General features: G+C 42.8%; 1 protein-coding gene across 4 annotated transcripts in view; it reads right to left on the bottom strand.

The window, feature by feature from the left end:
* LOC115110527 (rho GTPase-activating protein 27-like) overlaps window positions 1-22,323 on the bottom strand; it is a 35,552-nt gene extending 13,229 nt beyond the window's left edge. For 2 of the 4 annotated variants that reach the window (XM_029636264.2, XM_065010139.1), the window contains exons 1-2: window positions 21,822-22,319; window positions 14,089-15,148 (exon numbers count right to left, since the gene is read on the bottom strand). In XM_029636264.2, the coding sequence (XP_029492124.2) occupies window positions 14,089-15,060 (972 nt within the window). In that variant the 5' untranslated portion in view covers window positions 15,061-15,148; window positions 21,822-22,319. Of the gene's footprint in view, window positions 1-14,088; window positions 15,149-21,821 lie in introns of all 4 variants that reach the window. The other 2 variants (XM_029636266.2, XM_065010140.1) reach the window with 2 other exon arrangements.
* Window positions 22,324-22,777: the final 454 nt, after the last annotated feature.

Below are 22,777 nucleotides of genomic sequence, written 5' to 3'. Positions count from 1 at the left end.
GATATGAATGAAGCTTAGCCTTCCCCTCTTCCTTTACAGTAGCAACACAACAATAAGCTACAAGTGCAGGTGCGTGTAGCAGAAGAATCTAAAATGATATTTAATAACAGATGCGTAATAGTAATAAAAGTGATTGTGGTGATGATTCTTTCAATCAACCCGAAGCACATTGTTTCTTATGCGCTAAAGCCTCCAAGCTAAATAGCATACCAGCCTCCTCAAACCAAACGAAATGGAAAGGATACCAGAATGACTGGTTCACACACAGCAACGTGAACATTGTCTGTCAGTCAGCAATACCTGTCATGCCAACCATTTGTTTGGAGCCTAGGTGGATAGTGGCAATATAGTGACTTTTTGTAATCTCTCTAGGATATGACTGCTGTCACAGAAGGAGAAGAGATATCACACCTTTACATCACATTATGTTCCTGGCTGCGTGTATCCAAGCAGGTTATGGTCAAGTATTAACTTTCTGCTTGTGACTCATTGTCAATGATTGATATTTACAAGCAATGGAAACCAAGATGGCCTTCCTCCCTTGTAGTTTGACCCCTTCTCCCTGGCAGGGTCAACCTTGTCATGCCCGTCATCATAATATTATCACACTTACAATTACATCAAGCCTTTTGACACTGCATAAACAGGACCAAGGAAGTCAAAGACAATTACGGATGTACATACTGTACCCAATGTGTCATTTATGACAACGTAATTGCATATAATATGCCAGAATATTCGAGAAATTACAACTGATTGACACTTTACAGTTTAAAATGAACTACAACTGATTGACACTTGAAGGTTTAAAATGTACTATTGTAAAACCACTGTAGTGGAATAGAGATACACTGAGTGTACAAAATATTAGGAACACCTGCTTTTTCCATGACAGACTGACCAGGTGAATCCAGGTGAAAGCTATGATTGACGTCACTTGTTAAATCCACTTCAATCAATGTTGATGAAGGGGAGGAGACAGGTTAAAGAATTTTTAAGCCTTGAGACAATTGAGACATGGATTGTGTATGTGTCCCATTCAGAGGGTGAATGGGCAAGACAAAATATGGGGTATGGTAGTAGGTGCCAGGAGAACCGGTTTGAGTGTGTCAAGAACTGCAACGCTGCTGGGTTTTTCACTCACATCAGTTTCTTATGTGTATCAAGACTGGTCCACCCAAAGGACATCCAGCCAACTTGACACAACTGTGGGAAGTATTGGAGTCAACATTTTGGGCGGCAGGTAGCCTATTGGTTAGAGTGTTGGGCCAGTAACTGAAAGGTTTCTGGATCGAATCCCCGAGCTGACAAGGTCAAAATCTGTCGCCCCTGAACAAGGCACTGTTCCCAGGTAGGCCGTCCTTGTAAATAAGAATTTGTTCTTAACTGACTTGCCTAGTTAAATAAAGGTAAACAAATAAATAAAACATGGGCCAGCATCCCTGTGGAATGGTCTCGACACCTTGTAGTCCATGCCCTGATGAATTGAGGCTGTTCTGAGGGCAAAAGGGGATGCAACTCAATATTAGGAAGGTGATCCTAATATTTTGTACACTCAGTGTATATGGACAGATTGGAACTATATAAGAGCATAATCTCAGTCTCGCTTTATACTGTCTTCATCTTAAATCTTCGAACGCTCACTCAGTATTGACCTTAGAAATCAGATGAGGTGACTGAATGCTGCATGGCAGTGAGTGCCACATGGTTTACTGGTTGATGTGCTTTTCCATTCAATCACCAGTGGACTGACTCATCAATTCCTCATATTGATAAACTGAAGAAAAAACAGCTGACACTATCAAGATCTAAATAGACAAGAGTTATGGACCCATATTCAGCCTGTAGATATTTAGAGTAATAGTGAGTAGCCTATAGAGCATTACATAAATACCCCCCTACAGAACAAGAACATCATGGTCTGGGCTAATGCATAATCACAGTCTATACCTGAGCTATTTTGCATCTGAGGGTCAAACACTGTGTATGTCAGAGGTCATTGACCGACACTGTGGTCTATGTCATTTTCATGTACAAATATACAGTATATTGACAAGATAAGTCAACTGGAGGAAGGTCATGTTTTCAAAAATGTAATGTGTGCTCAAATAATACCAGGCTATTGCCAGTGACCAAAATGAAATTTGATAGAAATGAATGCTTACTCTGAATCACTGTAATTTACACCACATGTATAATACATTTATTAAAACTGTTACAGTTAGTAGTTATTAATGCGCATAAAATCCTATTTAAACAGAGGAAAGCCTCAATCCAAATCTAAACAACAAACGGAGCAATAAACACGACCATAAAAAGGGCAAATTACCTGTTTAAAGTGTGTTTGGTTAATCCCAGGCTCAATGTAGAGTAGACTATCCTTCAAAGATATCATTTAGAAGTTATAGACTTCAGCTTTCCCTTAATCCAGTTTTAAAGTACAGTATTCACCTCACTATTCCACACTGTACACTCACACACTCCATGCCTTGTCAGGTACGCTACGGTACAGGTAAAGCCACTGCCTAGCAGCAGCAAGTCTTGGGAGTGGTTGCGATGTTCCTCAGTTTAACCCTCTCTTGCCTGCATAGATCGCGAGCACACATAATGCACAGATTGCAGCCAACACAACACTGATACCTTGCATAACTAAATAATAACGTTTTAGAAAAGCATGTGTGCGTGTAATTGAGAAGCACTGAAGGGAGTATCTTTACTCAATCGCCTGTTTACATTTAGCTAATTAAATAATTATGTCATGAGAACATTTCAGGATTCAGGAGCTCTGCAAACAGTTCTGCTCAAAAACTTGAGTGTGTATGTGTGTCAGTGTTTGTGTGCGGCCTGGCGTGGCATGGGGGCTAGCCTATTGGAGCGGATTATGGAAACATGTGTTTGTGTGTGTTTGTTTCCAGTTGTTTGGGGCAAGGCTTGCAGCCCTACAGTACAGGAAAGGGCTCCTCCTTTGTTTTGTAAACACAGTGGCCCAGCGGTGCTGCTAACTGGGTACTATGGCTGGGTGGGTGTACCTAATTTCTACCAGCATGTCACGTGTGCAATTTTACTCCACACACAGAGATGTGTACAAAGCTCTCCCTCGCCCTCCATTTTGCCAATCTGACCATAATTATATCCTCCTGATTCCTGCTTACAAGCAAAAACTCAAGCAGGAAGTACCAGTGACTCGCTCAATATGTGGCAGGGCTTGCAAACTATTACGGATTACAAAGGGAAACCCAACCGCTAGATGCCTAGCATTGAAAGCCTACCAGACAAGCTTTATGCCTTCTATGCTTGCTCTGAGGCAAGCAACCCTGACCCATACATTAGAGCACCAGCTGTTCCGGTGACTGTGTGATCACGCTCTCCTTAGCCGATGTGAGTAAGACCTTTTAAACAGGTCAATATTCACAAGGCCACAGGGCCAGATGGATTACCAGGATGTGTACTCAACGCATGTGCTGATCAACTGGCAAGTGTCTTCACTGACATTTTCAACCTCTCCCTGACCGAGTCTGTAATACCTACACGTTTCAAGCAGACCACCATAGTCCCTGTGCCCAAGAATGCCAAGGTAACCTGCATAAATGACTACCACCCCGTAGCACTCACGTCTGTAGCCATGAAGTGCTTTGAAAGGCTGGTCATGGCTCATATGAACTCCATCATCCCAGAAACCCTAGACCCACTCCAATTAGCATACCACACCAACAGATCCACAGATGACGCAATCTCTATTGTACTCCACATTGCCCTTTCCCACCTGGACAAAATAAACACCTACATGAGAATGCTGTTCGGCATTCATCACCATAGTGGCCTCAAAGCTCATCACTAAGGTAAGGACCCTGAGACTAAACACCTCCCTCTGCAACTGGATCCGGGACTTCCTGATGGACTGCCCCCAGATGGTAAGGGTAGGAAACAACACATCCGCCACGCTGATCCTCAACACAGGGGCCCCTCAGGGATGCGTGCTTAGTCCACTCCTTTACTCCCTGTTCACCCACGGCTTCGTGGCCACGCACATCTCCAACACCACCATTAAGTTTTCCAATGACACAATGGTGGTAGGCCTGATCATCGACAACAATGAGACAGCCTATAGGGAGGGGATCACAGACCTGGCAGTGTGGTGCTAGGACAACAACCTCTCCCTCAACATGAGAAAGACAAAGGAGCTGTGGACTACAGGAAAAGAAGGGCCCATTCACATCAACAGGGTTGTAGTGGAGATGGTCGAATGCTTCAAGTTCCTTGATGTCCACATCACTAACAAACTATCATGGTCCAAACACACCAAGACAGTCATGAAGGGCGCACAACAATGCCTATTCCCCCTCAGGAGACTGAAAAGATTTGACTTGGGTCCTCAAAACGTTCTACAGGTGCACCGTTGAGAGCAAAACGACAGATTTTTTAACTTGTCACTTCAACGATTCAATCTTGCAACTTTTGGCCCTAAAAATGATCAAAGACTCCAGCCACCCAAGTCATAGACTTGAATTCAGCGCATGTGACAAATACAATTTGATTTGATTTGTATCACTTACTGAGTGACAGAAACAGAGAAGAGTGCATGTATTGCTTAAGAGCTATATAAAATGTCATAGTACTGTGAGTGAAACATGATCAGATGATCGAAAGCTCATTGAGTCATACTGCATGTTACATCCTGTCCAATATGTATGTTGCTAATTATACCTCTACCACAAAGCATCTAGCAGTTATTTATTTTCACGATGTTGCAGTCAGACACAGGCTACATTTAGAATTACTTAGCTATTAAGGCAAGAAGAAAAGTTCACCCACTCATGAAGAGTTTATTTCCAAAATGCTATATCCACCAATTGTTCACATTTGGTTGCTTATGGGTACCTTCATGTGTGTGTAAAATATTACTGTTCTCAGATTTTTTTATTAATAGATTTTAGATGTGTATGAAAATGTTTTTTAATTTTTTATTATACAGTATATCCAGTCTTTAGCCGGAATGGAATGTTCGTATCCTGTATATTTGACTGTGATATCTGGTTGTCTCACCCAGCAATTTTAAGATGAAGGCACTTACTGCAAGTCGCTCTGGATAAGCAATGACGAAACAATGTTTGTATATATTGATGTCACAAATGTATAATTTGTACATTTCTTTATACAACATGTAGTTATTTGTCATATTTAACTGTGTTAAACCTAGCAGTACTACTTATTTATCTAAGAGTGAGGTGGATATATAATATTTTGCAAAAAATAAGATTTTTTGTCTCTGAAATTAAACCATCAAGTGATAGATTTGAAACAAATACATGTCTGTCATTGAACAACCCCATGCCTTGATTAGAAAGTGAAAAAAACAGACCAATCTCTTTCAGAATTTCTTCAAACAATAAAAGCTAATTTATCGACATTTCTGAAATTGGATATAGAGCGTGAAGTTTTTAACTCATACAGCTTGGGTGGTTATCAGGTTAAGGGGTGCATACCTTAAATGATGTGGAAGGGATACAGGCTTTATAAATGATCATGGATTCTTCCTTATGGAGCTGCTTACAGAAGTTGACCAGCTCATTGGCTGTCAAGTTCTAAATATAATGTCCACTACTCCAAATGTAATTGAATGATTCCATGTTTCTCAGCCATGATAAATGATTGTTTAATGTCACCTACAGTTCGGCTTCCATATAACAAACATGATTGTTTATTGTCACCTACAGTTCGGCTTCCATATAACAAACATGATTGTTTATTGTCACCTACAGTTCGGCTTCCATATAACAAACATGATTGTTTATTGTCACCTACAGTTCGGCTTCCATATAACAAACATGATTGTTTATTGTCACCTACAGTTCGGCTTCCATATAACAAACATGATTGTTTATTGTCACCTACAGTTCGGCTTCCATATAACAAACATGATTGTTTATTGTCACCTACAGTTCGGCTTCCATATAACAAACATGATTGTTTATTGTCACCTACAGTTCGGCTTCCATATAACAAACATGATTGTTTATTGTCACCTACAGTTCGGCTTCCATATAACAAACATGATTGTTTATTGTTTATTGCTGTATGTAGAACCTATATCAAGTCACTTGACCAAAGGCCACAGAATCAAAAGCCGAAACCTAGGAATCACACAATGTTTATTTTGTGTCAAACGCAAAGAGGTGAACAGACACTGAATGTGGCTGAAATCCAACCGATTGTTATTGTGCAGACATCCATAGAGTCCTTTTTAGTGAGTGGCCATGTTTTAAAGACACTTCAGTTTGTTTCATACTGGAACTCAGGCTTCTGTGTACCTGCTTAAACATAACAGACATCAAACTGTGCAGGTGAGAATGAAGCAAATACCTCTAAAATAGTGAAGGCTGCTAATAATGGCCAGAATGGAGTGAACAGAATGGTATCAAACACATGGTTTTCATGTGTTTAATGCCATTCCATGAACTCCATTCCAGACATTATTAGGAGCCGTCCTCCCCTCAGCAGCCTCCACTGCAGTCTAAAAGTAGTACTATGTTGACTAAAATGTAACCCAAGGTTACTAATCTTTGTGCAGGTTCAGATATTCCCCAGCAGTCTATAGGCATGTGGTGACTTCAGTTCTGCTCAAAATGTATTCAATGTCAACCAGTTTTGTAACAAGAAGTGTCAAAAGTTGAGTAATCAATAAAAAGATAAGATATTGATTACATAGAATGGTTATATGTGAATTACTTTACACAGATAGTAGGCAGGACAAAGAGCGTTACACACATTCAATTGTTAACTTAACACTGGTGCAGCAGCTCAAACATAAAATGCAGATTCTATTTTTTTTAAATTATCATCAGGGAATTTAAAACAGGCAATAATGACTCGAAAGTCAAACATGAAACTACTTTTTTATTATATTTAAACTACATTAGAACAGCATGAACTTTGAACTTACCCTGGCTCTATCTATTGCATTCTCAGTGTCACCAGATCACGAACTTCTGACATAAATGCCTGTCAATTGTAATCCAAACCTGACAAAACCATGGGACTCCACTTTTGACACCTGAATAAGTTTGTCTCTTTGCGCCTATGAGAGATCTGAAGCCTTTGACCCTCCTCTCTGCACAACATACTTGTGTCTGAGCGTTGTAATTGCATGGTTCCTGCATCATAACATATCTCCCTTCCCAGTCAGATCCAAGCCTGATAAAGTTCCTTTGGGAGAAGAAGTTCAGGCTTTATGAGGGAAATGTGTATTTCAAAGTATCTTGCCCCATAAGTGAATATGTTGTTTGACGTGTCTTTTGTCGTGTTGTTTCAAGTCACAACATTAGACTGCGGTGTAATGCATATCATCTCTGCAGTTCAATGTAAAGCAGTGATTCAGGATAGCTTATAAATTATTTTAATGAACAAATGAATGTGAACATTTTTATTTCAGAATCTAGACATACTCCATATGTTAGAGCACACTATAAAGGAGGATAATGACACCAAGATGTTGTCTGTATCATGTACAGTTCACAGGTTATAGGTGTCACGTTCTGACCTTAGTTCCTTTGTTTTGTCTTTGTTTTAGTATGGTCAGGGCGTGAGTTGGGGTGGGCAGTCTATGTTCTTTTTTCTATAATTTTGGTTTTCTGTGTTTGGCCTGGTATGGTTCTAATTCAGAGGCAGCTGTCAATCGTTGTCCCTAAATGAGAACCATACTTAGGTAGCCTGGTTTCACCTTTGAGTTGTGGGTGATTATTTTCTGTTCTGTGTTTTTCTTCACCGTACAGGACTGTTCATTTGTTTTGTTTTCCAGTGTTCAGTTGTTTCATTAAAGAATATGAAAACTACCACGCTGTGCATTGGTCCTCCTCTTCTTCCACCCATGATGAGCGTTACAATAGGGTCTTACAGGAGGCATGTAAAATGGCCACTTTCATCGTGATTTTCAAAAAAATTGTTTGTGATACAAATGTAAAAAGCATGTTAACCATCCTTTCGCTGAAGTTTGTATGCGAGATCTGCCAAAACAATCTCTTTGCAAGATCACCCCCGCTGGCTTGGAATCGCCCACTGAACAACCCTGACCTAGATCCTCCCGTCTCTCCTATAATTTTCCTATTACTCTATCTGACCTAAAAACATGTTCATGCACTTTTTTTTACAGCTCTTTAAATCACTGTGAGTGTGATTGGTATAACCAGAGAACTTTTACATTTTCATATGTTTGAAAACTTGAAAAGCGTCCTGGATTAATTCCCCTCTTCCCCTGGAGTCAAACTCACCACTTCCTGCCACCACGGCTCAAAAAAACATATTCTCCGTTGACGTTACCTCAGCAGTGCCGGCCTGTAACTGACCCTCTTTTCTTTTGTCTTCCATGGTTTCCTCTGTCCTCCCTATTTCATTATCTCTGTGGCCAAAGCATTAAACGGACTGGCCACAACCTCATGACTAACGCTAGCAGACAGAACCTCATGTGTTTCTCCTGACTATTGTGTGTGATGTCACTGACAGCAGGGGGTCATGCTGATCACCATTGTATTCCCGCTCTTTTCTTTTGAACACACTTCCTTCACCACTATTGGCAATTGAGGAGTCACAGATTCAAGACTGGACTATAGCTGAGAAGTTGAACTTGTTCAACGAATCAGTTGACTGAAACTTTCAGTGAAAAAGTCAAGTTACCAAACAGAAATACGGTAAACAAATCTCTTCCTGATGTTTTAACTTGAATATTTAATAGCATTCGTCACATGCTTCGTAAACAACAGGTTTAGACTAACAGTGAAATGCTTACTTACGGCCCTTCCCAACAATGCAGAGAGAAAGAAAATAGAGAAATAATAGAAAAGTAAAATACTTAATAATAAATACATAATGAGTAACAATAACTTGCCTATATACACAGGGGGCCAGTACCGAGCTGTCGGGAGCTTCATGGAATGGGTTTCCATGGCCGAGAAGCCTAAGATCACCATGCTCAATGCCAACCATCGGCTGGAGTGGTGTAAAGGTCGCCGCCATTGGACTGTGGAGGAGTGGAAACGCGTTCTCTGGAGTGATGAATCACGTTTCACCATCTGGCAGTCTAACGGACAAATCTGGGTTTGGCGGATGCCAGGAGAACGCTACCTGCCCCAATGCATAGTGCCAACTGTAAAGTTTGGTGGAAAAGGAATAATGGTCTGGAGCTATGCGCCTTATCTCCATGGTTTGGGCTAGGCCCCTTAGCTCCAGTGAAGCGAAATCTTAACGATACAGCATTCAATGACCTTCTAGATGATTCTGTGCTTCCAACTTTGTGGCAACAGTTCAGGGGAGGCCCTTTCCTGTTTCAGCATGAAAATGCCCCTGTGCACAAAACGAGGTCCATACAGAAATGGTTTGTCGAGATCGGTGTGGAAGAACTTGACTGGCCTACACAGAGCCCGGACCTCAACCCCATCAAACACCTTTGGGATGTATTGGAACACTGACTGCGAGCCAGGCCTAATCAGTGCCCGACCTCACTAATGCTCTTGCGGCTGCATGGAAGCAAGTCCCCGCAGCAATATTCCATCATCTAGTGGAAAGCCTTCCCAGCAGAGTGGTGGCTGTTATAGCAGCAATGGGGGACCAACCACATATTATTGCCCATAATTTTGCAATGATATACTTTTGGTCATGTACTGTGTAAACATATAACTAGCAATATTATGCCAGATAAAAACTGTAGTAGCAGCGCATATGATGAGCCAAAAAGTTTGTGCAAAAAGGGTCAATGCGGATAGTCCGGGTAGCAATTTGGTTAACTATTTAGCAAACAATTTAGCAGTCTTATGGCTTGGGGGCAGAAGCTGAATATGTGGATGTTGCCAGGAACTACCTTGATTTCCTCAACAACATTTAGTTGAAGACAGTGCCTCCCTGTGGTATCTTAAGTTATGGAGGAAAGAAAATGTCCACCATCTGTGAACAGGTTCTTCTGCACCCTGCCCACAGTGTTACCTGTCTGACTTGATATGCTATTCCAACTATTTGCTGTTAGCCAGCCTGCCAGCTTAGTGGAGTCTGCCACTAGCACTGTCAGTGTAGTCAACTCAGCTATCCCCATTGTCTGTGCCTCGACCTGGGTTGGGCAAAACTAAACATGGCGGTGTTCACCTTAGCAATCTCACTAGGATAAGGACCTCCTCCATTCCTGTCATTATTGAAAGAGATCGTGATACCTCACATCTCAAAATAGGGCTACTTAATGTTAGATCCCTTACTTCAAAGGCAATTATAGTCAATGAACTAATCACTGATCATAATCTTGATGTGATTGGCTTGACTGAAACATGGCTTAAGCCTGATGAATTTACTGTGTTAAATGAGGCCTCACCTCCTGGTTACACTAGTGACCATATCCCCCGTGCATTCCGCAAAGGCGGAGGTGTTGCTAACATTTACAATACAAAAAAAAAAACTCATTTTTGGTGACTTTAATATTCACATGGAAAGGTCCACAGACCCACTCCAAAAGGCTTTCGGAGCCACCATCGACTCAGTGGGTTTTGTTCAACATGTCTCTGGACCTACTCACTGTCACAGTCATACTCTGGACCTAGTTTTGTCCCATGGAATAAATGTTGTGGATCTTAATGTTTTTCCTCATAATCCTGGACTATCGGACCACCATTTTATTACGTTTGCAATTGCAACAAATAATCTGCTCAGATCCAAACCAAGGAGCATCAAAAGTCGTGCTATAAATTCACAGACGACACAAAGATTCCTTGATGCCCTTCCAGACTCCCTCTGCCTACCCAAGGAAGTCAGAGGACAAAAATCTGTTAACCACCTAACTGAGGAACTCAATTTAACCTTGCGCAATACCCTAGATGCAGTTGCACCCCTAAAAACTAAAAACATTTCTCAGAAGAAATTAGCTCCCTGGTACACAGAAAATCCCCGAGCTCTGAAGCAAGCTTCCAGAAAATTGGAGCGGAAATGGCGCCACACCAAACTGGAAGTCTTCCGACTAGCTTGGAAAGACAGTACCGTGCAGTATCGAAGAGCCCTCACTGCTGCTCGATCATCCTATTTTTCCAACTTAATTGAGGAAAATAAGAACAATCCAAAATGTATTTTTGATACTGTTGCAAAGCTAACTAAAAAGCAGCATTCCCCAAGTGAGGATGGCTTTCACTTCAGCAGTAATAAATTCATGAACTTTGAGGAAAAGATCATGATTATTAGAAAGCAAATTACGGACTCCTCTTTAAATCTGCGTATTCCTTCAAAGCTCAGTTGTCCTGAGTCTGCACAACTCTGCCAGGACCTAGGATCAAGAGAGACACTCAAGTGTTTTAGTACTATATCTCTTGACACAATGATGAAAATAATCATGGCCTCTAAACCTTCAAGCTGCATACTGGACCCTATTCCAACAAAACTACTGAAAGAGCTGCTTCCTGTGCTTGGTCCTCCTATGTTGAACATAATAAACGGCTCTCTATCCACCGGATATGTACCAAACTCACTAAAAGTGTCAGTAATAAAGCCTCTCTTGAAAAAGCCAAACCTTGACCCAGAAAATATTAAAAACTATCGGCCTATATCGAATTTTCCATTCCTCTCAAAAAATGTAGAAAAGGCTGTTGTGCAGCAACTCACTGCCTTCCTGAAGACAAACAATGTATACGAAATGCTTCAGTCTGGTTTTAGACCCCATCATTGCACTGAGACTGCACTTGTGAAGGTGGTAAATTACCTTTTAATGGCATCAGACCGAGGCTCTGCATCTGTCCTCGTGCTCCTAGACCTTAGTGCTGCTTTTGATACCATCGATCACCACATTCTTTTGGAGAGATTGGAAACCCAAATTGGTCTAGATCTAAACCTGGCCTGGTTTAGATCTTATCTGTCAGAAAGATATCAGTTTGTCTCTGTGAATGGTTTGTCCTCTGACAAATCACCTGTACATTTTGGTGTTCCTCACGGTTCCGTTTTAGGACCACTGTTGTTTTCACTGTATATTTTACCTCTTGGGGATGTCATTCGAAAACATAATGTTAACTTTCACTGCTATGCTGATGACACACAGCTGTACATTTCAATGAAACCTGGTGAAGCCCCAACATTGCCCTCGCTAGAAGCCTGTGTTTCAGACATAAGGAAGTGGATGGCTGCAAACGTTCTACTTTTAAACTCGGACAAAACAGAGATGCTTGTTCTAGGTCCCAAGAAACAAAGAGATTTTCTGTTGAATCTGACAATTAATCTTAATGGTTGTACAGTCGTCTCAAATAAAACTGTAAAGGACCTCGGCGTTACTCTGGACCCTGATCTCTCTTTTGACGATCATATCAAGACTGTTTCAAGGACAGCTTTTTTCCATCTACGTAACATTGCAAAAATCAGAAACTTTCTGTCAAAGAATGATGCAGAAAAATTAATCCATGCTTTTGTTACTTCTAGGATAGACTACTGCAATGCTCTACTTTCCGGCTACCCGGATAAAGCACTAAATAAACTTCGGTTAGTGTTAAATACGGCTGCTAGAATCCTGACTAGAACCCCAAAATTTGATCATATTACTCCAGTGCTAGCCTCCCTACACTGGCTTCCTGTCAAGGCAAGGGCTGATTTCAAGGTTTTACTGCTAACCTACAAAGCATTACATGGGCTTGCTGCTACCTATCTCTCTGATTTGGTCCTGCCGTACATACCTACACGTACGCTACGGTCACAAGACGCAGGCCTCCTAATTGTCCCTAGAATTTCTAAGCAAACTGCTGGAGGCAGGGCTTTCTCCTATAGAGCTCCATTTTTTATGGAATGGTCTGCCTACCCATGTCAGAGACGCGAACTCGGTCTCAACCTTTAAGTCTTTACTGAAGACTCATCTCTTCAGTGGGTCATATGATTGAGTGTAGTCTGGCCCACGAGTGTGAAGGTGAACGGAAAGGCTCTGGAGCAACGAACCACCCTTGCTGTCTCTGCCTGGCCGGTTTCCCTCTTTCCACTGGGATTCTCTGCCTCTAACCTTATTACAGGGGCTGAGTCACTGGCTTACTGGTGTGCTTTCATGCCGTCCCTAGGAGGGGTGCGTCACTTGAGTGGGTTGAGTCACTGATGTGATCTTCCTGTCTGGGTTGTGCCGTGGCGGAGATCTTTGTGGGCTATACTCTGCCTTGTCTCAGGATGGTAAGTTGGTGGTTGAAGATACCCCTCTAGTGGTGTGGGGGCTGTGCTTTGGCATAGTGGGTGGGGTTATATCCTTCCTGTTTGGACCTGTCCGGGGGTATCATCGGATGGGGCCACAGTGTCTCCTGACCCCTCCTGTCTCAGCCTCTGGTATTTATGCTGCTGTAGTTGATGTGTCGGGGGGCTAGGATCAATTTGTTATATCTGGAGTACTTCTCCTGTCTTATCAGGTGTCCTGTGTGAATTTAAGTATGCTCTCTAATTCTCTCTTTCTCTCTGTCTTTCTCTCTCTCGGAGGACCTGAGCCCTAGGACCATGCCTCAGGACTACCTGGCATGATGACTCCTTGCTGTCCCCAGTCCACCTGGCCATGCCGCTGCTCCAGTTCCAACTGTTCTGCCTGCGGCTATGGAATCCTGACCTGTTCACCGGACGTGCTACCTGTCCCAGACCTATTATTTGACCATGCTGGTCATTTATGAACATTTGAACATCTTGGCCATGTTCTGTTATAATCTCCACCCGGCACAGCCAGAAGAGGACTGGCCACCCCTCATAGCCTGGTTCCTCTCTAGGTTTCTTCCTAGGTTTTGGCCTTTCTAGGGAGTTTTTCCTAGCCAACGTGCTTCAACACCTGCAATGCTTGCTGTTTGGGGTTTTAGGCTGGGTTTCCGTACAGCACTTTGAGATATCAGCTGATGTACGAAGGGCTATATAAATAAATGTGATTTGATTTGATTTGATACTATTACTCTATGAACTGTAAAAGGCCCAGTAAAGGCCCCATGTAATGAAGGGCCTCACCTTTAATCAACAGTCATCCCTTCATAGGCACATACATAGTGTGAGGGAAAGACTGTGGCCCCAATGCGATCAAATAGGCAAGTCGCACTGCAGGTTCACTACTTACAACCACTTTACAGATAATACTTTTACCTGTGTCTGTGTTGGAGAAGTGGGAGTGATAACAGGTGTAGGTTCAGCCACAGCAGCAGGACTCACTGTCGGGGCCTTCTCCACTATTATAGGGGACTCATCCAGCTTCAGGTCCAATATGGATTCATAAATATTCTCAGTGTCCTCCTTCGATTCGTCCTCAGGCTCCACACTAGATTTCTCATTTTCTCCCTCCTCCAGCTCCAGAGGACATTCCGGCTCGTTCAGAGGTTCCTGATGGGGAATCCCGCCACCGGTGACCTCGGCATCAGGGATGAGGGACCTCTCCACTGGGATGGCCTGGGAGGGCCGTTGGAGGGGGTCAGCTGGGCTGAAGCTGGGGGCTCGGGGGTTCAGGGAGAGAGGCTCCTCCACCGACAGGGAAGAGCCAAAGAGCACACCGGAACTCAGGTTTAATTGCTTCTTGTGTTTGGCACTATTGTTGGCTTGAGGCGAGGGCACTGTTAAGGGGACCTCAAGGGCAACGGTGGAGTGAAGGCCCGGCAGAGAGTCGGTCAGCTCGCCGCTCTTCAACGCCCTGGGAGACGGGTCGTGGAATTCTAAGGGTACGCCAAATGTGGACATCCGGTGCTCAGTCTTCTGATGTCTCTTCGGGGAGCGGAGACGGATAGTCACCTCATCTCCTGCCCTCGTTTCTGCCCGGTCTGGTACGGAGTGCTTTGGGACTGGCACTGGCACCGGCCCAGGAACCGGGACCAAATCGGGACTGGGTGGGTCAGCAAAGTCCAGCGGGGATGGGATCTCTGCGGGGAGCTCCTTGACGTATTTAGCAGGTATATAGAAGGGCCTTGCTTGCTCGTTCTTCCTCACGTGCCACCAGTGGTCGTTGGTCTTGGCCAGCAGGATGTATCGTTCGTTGGGCTTGATGGACACCAGGCCCCCATCGCGGCCCGTGTACTCGTACTCAAACTCTACCAGCACCAGCCCCATGTTGCACACCAAGGAGGACATTGTGGCAGCGTGGTGGCCGTGGCAGTGTCTGTTGTGGCCACACCCCCTCTCTTTCCCCAAGGACGGTCAAGGCTCCACTGCAGCCCTCCTAAAGGGAACAAAAAAATATAAAAATTGGTTCACTACATTACTCATATTTTACAAAGGTATTGCATTACCTTACTGTTCTTGTAGATATACAGTATGTTCTGTACATATACAGTTGAAGTCGAAAGTTTACATACACCTTAGCCAAAAACATTGAAACTTCGTTTTTCAAAATTTCTGACATTTAATCAGAGTAAATCACCACTTTATTTTAAGAATGTGAAATGTCAGAATAATAGTTGAAAGAATGATTTATTTCAGCTTTTATTGCTTTCATCACATTCCCAGTGGGTCAGAAGTTTAAATACACTCAATTAGTATTTGGTAGCATTGCCTGTAAATTGTTTAACTTGGGTCAAACGTTTCGGGTAGCCTTTCACAGGCTTCCCACAATAAGTTGGTTGAATTTTGGTCCATTCCTCCTGACAGAGCTGGTGTAAATGAGTCAGGTTTGCAGGCCTCCTTGCTCGCACACGCTTTATCAGTTCTGCCCACAAATATTCTATCGGATTGAGGTCAGGGCTTTGTGATGGCCACTCCAATACCTTGACTTTCTTGTCCTGAAGCCATTTTGCCACGACTTTGGAAGTATGCTTGGGGTCATTGTCCATTTGGAAGACTCATTTGCGACCAAGCTTTAACTTCCTGACTGATGTCTTGAGATTTTGCTTCAATATGTCCACATCATTTTCCTCCCTCATGATGCCATCTATTTGGTGAAGTGCACCAGTCCCTCCTGCAAAAAAGCACCCCCACCTCATGATGCTGCCACCCCCGTGCTTCACTGTTGGGATGTTCTTCGGCTTGCAAGCCTCCCCCTTTTTCCTCCAAACATAATGATGGTAATTATGGCCAAACAGTTCCATTTTTGTTTCACCAGACCAGAGGACATTTCTCCAAAAGTACGATATTTGTCCCCATGTGCAGTTGCAAACCGTAGTCTGGCTTTTTTTATGGCGGTTTTGGAGCAGTGGCCTCTTCCTTGCTGAGCGGCCTTTCAGGTTATGTTGATATAGGACTCGTTTTACTGTGGATATAGACACTTTTGTACCTGTTTTCGCCAGCATCGTCACAAGGTCCTTTGCTGTTGTTCTGGGATTGATTTGCACTTTTCGCAAATCAATCATCTCTAGTTCATCTCTAGGAGACAGAACCCGTCTCCTTCCTGAGCGGTATGACAGCTGCGTGGTCCCGTGGTGTTTATACTTGCGTACTATTGTTTGTACAGATGAACGTGGTACCTTCAGGCGTTTGGAAATTGCTCCCAAGGATGAACCAGACTTGTGAAGGTCTACAATTGTTTTCTGGGGTCTTGGCTGATTCATTTTGATTTCCCATGATGTCAGGCAAAGAGGCACTGAGTTTGGAGGTAGGCCATGAAATACATCCACAGGTACAACTTCAATTGACTCAAATGATGTCATTTAGCCTATCAGAAGCTTCTAAAGCCATGACATAATTTTCTGGAATTTTCCAAGCTGTTTAAAGGCACAGTCACTGGAATTGTGATACAGTGAATTATATGTTAAATAATCTGTCTGTAAACAATTGTTGGAAAAATGACTTGTGTCATGCACAAAGTAGATGTCCTAACCGACTTGCCAAAACTATAGTTTGTTAACAAGAAATTTGTGGAGTGGTTGAAAAGCTAGTTTTAATGACTCCAACCTAAGTGTATGTAAACGTCCGACTTCAACTGTACATCTTCACATTTTTAAATATACATATACATATTGCAGTACACATGATTTTGTCACTATCAAATGGTATATCTGTATATGTGAATGTGTACATTAGGTCATTCCAGTTGAAGCACCAACACTACAGAATATGTTCAGCAAACACGGCAGATCTCTCGATGGCCACGACCCACACGCCCATTGTCAACAGATAATGTTTAACTTCAAAGATTACCCCGCTGCCAAGTGGTCACACACACACTACCAGTAGATATAATATTCAACCCCCTATAGCTCTATATCATGACAGCACTGCTTGTGACATATCTGGACATCTGTCAATCCAGCAAATGTGGAAATGACATGTCATGATAATGCTGTTCTCCATTTAGAAGTTTCATATAAGTCCTTTAAGGAAGTTGGGTGGAATGCATTTGATTTGGTTGATATGCATGTCCATTTTAGGGCTTAAAATGTACTGTTTCAAGCCCTAAAATGGACAACTGTTATGTCAGGAAAAAAGCAGAACATGTCATATGTTCCCTTTTAGCTTTCCTAAATGATTTTTCTGACTATGCATGTCACCACATTGTGTTAGCCTGTTAAGCTAAACCCTAGGTATTATCTTGGGGAGTATTCAGGTCTCTGGCAAGCGTCGTCACCTCTTGTTGCACTAACTAGCTAGTTTGGTAGAGTATAATGGTTGAGTATAATGTCATTTGGTAGAGGATGATATTTTCATGGTGTTTTTCATGGTCATTGTAAATATTACAGATTTTCCCTGACTGGTGAAAAATCACAGCACCGGAAGCCTTTCCTAAGCTTTAAACATCCTATAAATACCTTGTCTCTCCTCTCCTCTGCGTGTTTGTCTGTCCCAGTCAATCATTTGGCTAACCCTTATTTTCAGGATTTTAATGAATATCTGCATTGCTTGATTTGCGAGTGTGACAGTTTAGTGGTTGTTCCTTCCTCTCTTTGGGCTGGCTGGGCTGGGTCGTACACAAAGAGAGAAGCAGGAAAAAGTAGCGTTGTTCTCAGCAACATGCCAAAATATATCATAACACCGACCAGTCCGTGGCAGGCCAGACATCATGAAACAGGATGTGCTCGCGATGGAAATTGTTCCTCATCACAGATCTGGGAGCAGCATACCCTACACTAATACCCTTGTACTAACTGTAATCCTTAGGGGTCAAAACTGACCTTAGATCAGCTGAAAGGACACATACATGCACATACAATGCACGCCCACACATGTGCATAAACAGACCTCACCTTACACACAATAGGAAAATTCCATATCCATTTTGACATCATAGCCTGTTTTGGTCTTGTTTAAAAAGTGAGAACGAGTTGACCTCTCTCCTCAATGCCAATTTAGAGGAGTCAAAAGATGTTGACATAGAAACCAAGTGAACCCTCTTTGTCTCACATCTTGAGAATATCACACAGACACACACCCACACACATATATGTCTCTCTTATCTTAGACCACAACGCTAAACCACACACTGTCTACCACTCAAGGAAACACAACTCTCTTTAACCTAAGGGAAATGGTGGTATTTGCCTATTTCAACACTGAAAATGAAAATACATTGCATTTGTATGCTATGTTTTTATATCAGTATTCTGCAGGTAGATTGAACGGCTTTATTTATTATTACTAATGACTGACACTCTGCATAATGCTTGCCATTGTGTGCAGGCCCAAATACCAGTAGTCAAACACAATGACAGTGCATTTTAACACTACACTGCATACAGCATGTTCTTGTACAGGTTTATCCTCTCAATAGATTTGTCTTATGCACCAACTTCTCTTAGAACAACACAGTGCAGCTTGAGCAATTCCCATAGACCAGTAGTAGAACAGCCCACAGAGCACGTCTGCTAATGCTACAACGTGTCTGGCTTGTATTTCTGGCCTAACCTGATTCTACTACGTGATCAGATGTGCTCACTGCTCAGGTAATTAACCAGTGACGAAGGACTGACAATCAAAAATAACTCTGGGGAGGGAGAGGGGACAAGGCAGGACTAGTCATGTGATATATCCTTTCTGTGTCTGTTGCTGCAGTGGGCAGAAAGAGAGATGAGAGATTGAGAGAATTTAGAGAAAGAGAAAATGAGAGAAAGAGGGTTTAGAGATAAAGAGAGAGAGGGGAGAAAGATAGAGAAGTGGAAAAGAGAAAAAAATCACTGGCCAGCTATTCCCTTTATCCCTCTCTACTTTGTTTACACTGTAAACACTGGCCCCTTCCAGCTCCACCTCTGCATGGAACCTGTAAGCCACTCCCATCATTCACTCCAACCTAACAACAAAACTGGTTAACAGACTGGATGACATATTAGGTGGGACTCCAGTGCAAGGAAGTGCATTTCAATTGAATAACCTACACCATTCCATAGTCATTTTTAGGCCTTAGGGATGTTTTGTGGATTATCTGTTCAGAATCAGACCTACATCTGTAGCAGCCGAGCCATCCTCCCTATATCGCTGACAACCTGCTCCAGCATGCCAGAATAGCAGAGTGGGTCCTCTGCAGAGGGCAGAACCACCACAGCCTGAGAGAGTAGAGGGTGGAGATGGAGAGAGCGGAACAGCCCAGCCACCGCTTCTACACTGAATAGAGGGAGGGAGTTGGCCCACCGGAATGGCAATCCTGTGGTTTACCAAAGGAACAGAAATCCAAGAAGGGAGCGCCTAACCCGGCTCCAGAGATAAAGCCACACAAACTCTCAGTGCCAAGCTCACTGCTCATGTATCCATATCTCCTAACATGACATAACAAATAGGGCTTTGTGAAAATGCAGAGTTTCATAGGATTGAACTAGGGCGCTTCTTGTAGAGAAAAGTAACCTGTTTGACGACTTGATAACATTTCAGAGACTCCCTCCCTCTGGGAACGGACAGAAAGGGAGAAGAATGATTGATATGCTCAATGCAGTGATTCATCATGTCAGTGCAAGTCAGAAAAGAGTGCCCGTCCCAGCAAACTTTTTCTGGGTCTCAAAACGTTCCCAAAATGCTTATAAAATGTTTTCAGAACAGATTCTGTACATTGTTCTTGCCTTTCACTGTACCATTTCAATCAGACACATGCATTTATTTCTTACAATGCACAATGTTTTCATAACTTCATCACGTGTGATTGTAGACTTTTTGTGTTCAGAAAGAGTCTGTTGTAGCATGAATGTCTTAACATTGGCTCAAAATAACAAATACAGAATCTAACACTCAACGAACATCCTTGCTGGGTTGGTATCTATGCTGTTGAGGAACACCCTCCAACTCAAAAAGGCTGATGAAAAGGGAGAACAATTGGAGGAGGCAGATCCCATTCAGCCTGTGTTTAAATACGGAAACCTCTCTTTTTCCTCTGGTTGGGCTTCCTTTGACCTCGCTCAGTGTCTCTGGTTCCTGGCCGGATGTCTAGGATGGAAAAGAGTAAGGCTGCAGCTGCTTAGCTTACCCCTGCAAATATGGGACACCTCTGAACTGTGGCGCTCCACACTCCCAGGCCTCGACATTAAACCTTGTTACAAATTTAGCACTGCTCTCTATTCTCTAATTTTGTTAACCTTCCAAATAAGGCTATGCTGAGCTCAAGGCAGAACAATGGCGCATAATCTTAGAGCTTTAAAGATTCAAGAGAAAAGCAGTGATGGTGGTTAATGCAACCACATTAAATGGGTAGCTGAGTGGGTAGAGCGTTGGGCCAGTAACGGAAAGGTTGCTAGAATCCCTGAGCTGACAAGGTAAAAATCTGTTGTTCTTCCCCTGAACAAGGCAGTTAACCCACTGTTCCTAGGCTGTCATTGTAAATAAGAATTTGTTCTTAACTGACTTGCCTAGTTAAATAAATAAAAGTAGTCACATAACCACTATGAACCAATGGTTCATTTCTGCTATTCAAAAATGAACCAAAACACCTGAACAAGGTGATGTTGGTTTGTGAGACCACAGAAGTGTCTCAATAGGAGGGAGGGTGGACTTGCTGGAATGTGTCCTGCACGGATGTAGGATCTATATTGTCGCAGCAAATTAATCCTACAGCAACAGGACTTGAAGGTTTAGTCCATAATGTTGCTTTTGATCGGTGGTTATGGTTTTAGCAGGCCAAAAGTAGGTTACATGAAAAGTCTGATACTGTTAAAACAACCCTATGTGAGAGTGTGTGTTTTCAGTGAATGTATGTAAAGCTCATCTGCATTTCCTGCGGTGCAGGAACACTCTCATCAACAAAAAAGGGATCTAATTAAGATCCTACACCTGTATGTGTATAACCGAGCCCGCGGCACTACCCTCTTTCCCTCCACACCCACCCCAACCAGGCAGGGGCAGGAATGTAGTGTGAGTGCTCCAGGGACACATGCACTCAATATGTTCCTGTCCTGTAAACACACCCAACAACACACTCATCAACACACTCAACAACACACTCAAAACAGAGACAGAGAGGAATATAAAGGGACACCCATACTATCTCTGAATGTCATAAAATCAAATGCTGAGATTAGCCACAGAAAGCGATGAAAAACTAAACCCGAAGGTGAAGGTTTAGATATGTATATGAACCACTGGGGTGTTGACCAAACACCACAAGATCATTCTCAGAGATCAACACGTGACACAATCGTAATTTTCCTGAGTGATTCGTATGTGACAGAATCACAACAACATCCATGGTGAACATTCACCCTTTCACTAAGTATGTGATTGGTCAAACACAGACAACAACAGCCAAACAGCAGTCACACACTGGGCATCTAGTGTTAAACTTGTGTTGTTTTCATACATTCGAATAAGAGCCCTCGCTCCTGGCTTGTTAAATAAAGGTCCTACTTCCCTACAGAACCCTCAAACAACATTTCTGCCATGGCAAAAAAATAAAAAATAAAACATACACTTCTCAGTAACAAGGTGTGATAAGGTACAACAATCACAATATAAATAAGTCTATTAAAAGGTTTTTGCAGAAAATGTACCTGGAGCAAGAGGACAGCAAAACCATCCTATAGCCTGTGTTCCCAGCTCCCACGGTTTCTTCAGCAGAGTCCCAGATCTCACGAACAGGTTGCTCTGTTCTGTCTTTCACTCTTTTCTTCTCACTGATCCCCCCTGCCCTCTCCTTCTTCTTCCTCTGGCCGGCCTCCACTCCCCTCCTCCGCTTTCTGTCTTTTCACCTGGGGCTGAAAGGTTCCAGCTCTGGTTGGAGGAGCTCTGGGCAGTGTGTGTGTGTGAGAGAGAGAATGTGTGTGTGTGTGAGTGTGTGTGTGTGTGTGTGTGTGTGTGTGTGTGTGTGTGTGTGTGTGTGTGTGTGTGTGTGTGTGTGTGTGTGTGTGTGTGTGTGTGTGTGTGTGTGTGTGTGTGTGTGTGTGTGTGTGTGTGTGTGTGTGTGTGTGTGTGTGTGTGTGTGCGTGCGTGTGTGTGAGGGAGAGTGCTCTTTGTGTGTGTGCCGGTCGCAGCTTGCCTGCCTCTTCTGTCTGCATTCATTTCCTGTTCTAGAGTGCACATCCCCGCTTCAGAGAAGTGAGAGGCAGAGCGACAGGAAGAAAGAGTGAGAAAGAGAGAGAGAGAGAGAGAGAGAGAGAGAGAGAGAGAGAGAGAGAGAGAGAGAACAAACACCATTGTAAATACAACCCATATGTATTTTTATTTATTTTCCCTTTGGTACTTTAACTATTTGTACATCGTTACACACTGTATATAGACATAATATAACATTTGACATTTCTTTATTCTTTTGGAACTTCTGTGAGTGTAAGATTGACTGTTCATTTGTATTGTTTATTTCACTTTTGTTTATTATCTACTTCACTTGCTTTGGCAAAGTTAACATATGTGTCCCATACCAATAAAGCCCTTAAATTGAATTGAAATTGAGAGAGAGAGAGACAGAGACAGAGAGACAGACAGAAAGAGAGAGATTGAACACTAGGTG

This window comes from Oncorhynchus nerka, linkage group LG26, assembly GCF_034236695.1.
Source record: "Oncorhynchus nerka isolate Pitt River linkage group LG26, Oner_Uvic_2.0, whole genome shotgun sequence".
Classification (NCBI taxonomy): Eukaryota; Metazoa; Chordata; class Actinopteri; order Salmoniformes; family Salmonidae; genus Oncorhynchus; species Oncorhynchus nerka.
Note: the sequence above shows the minus strand (reverse complement) of the source record. Positions and strands in the feature narration are given on the sequence as shown.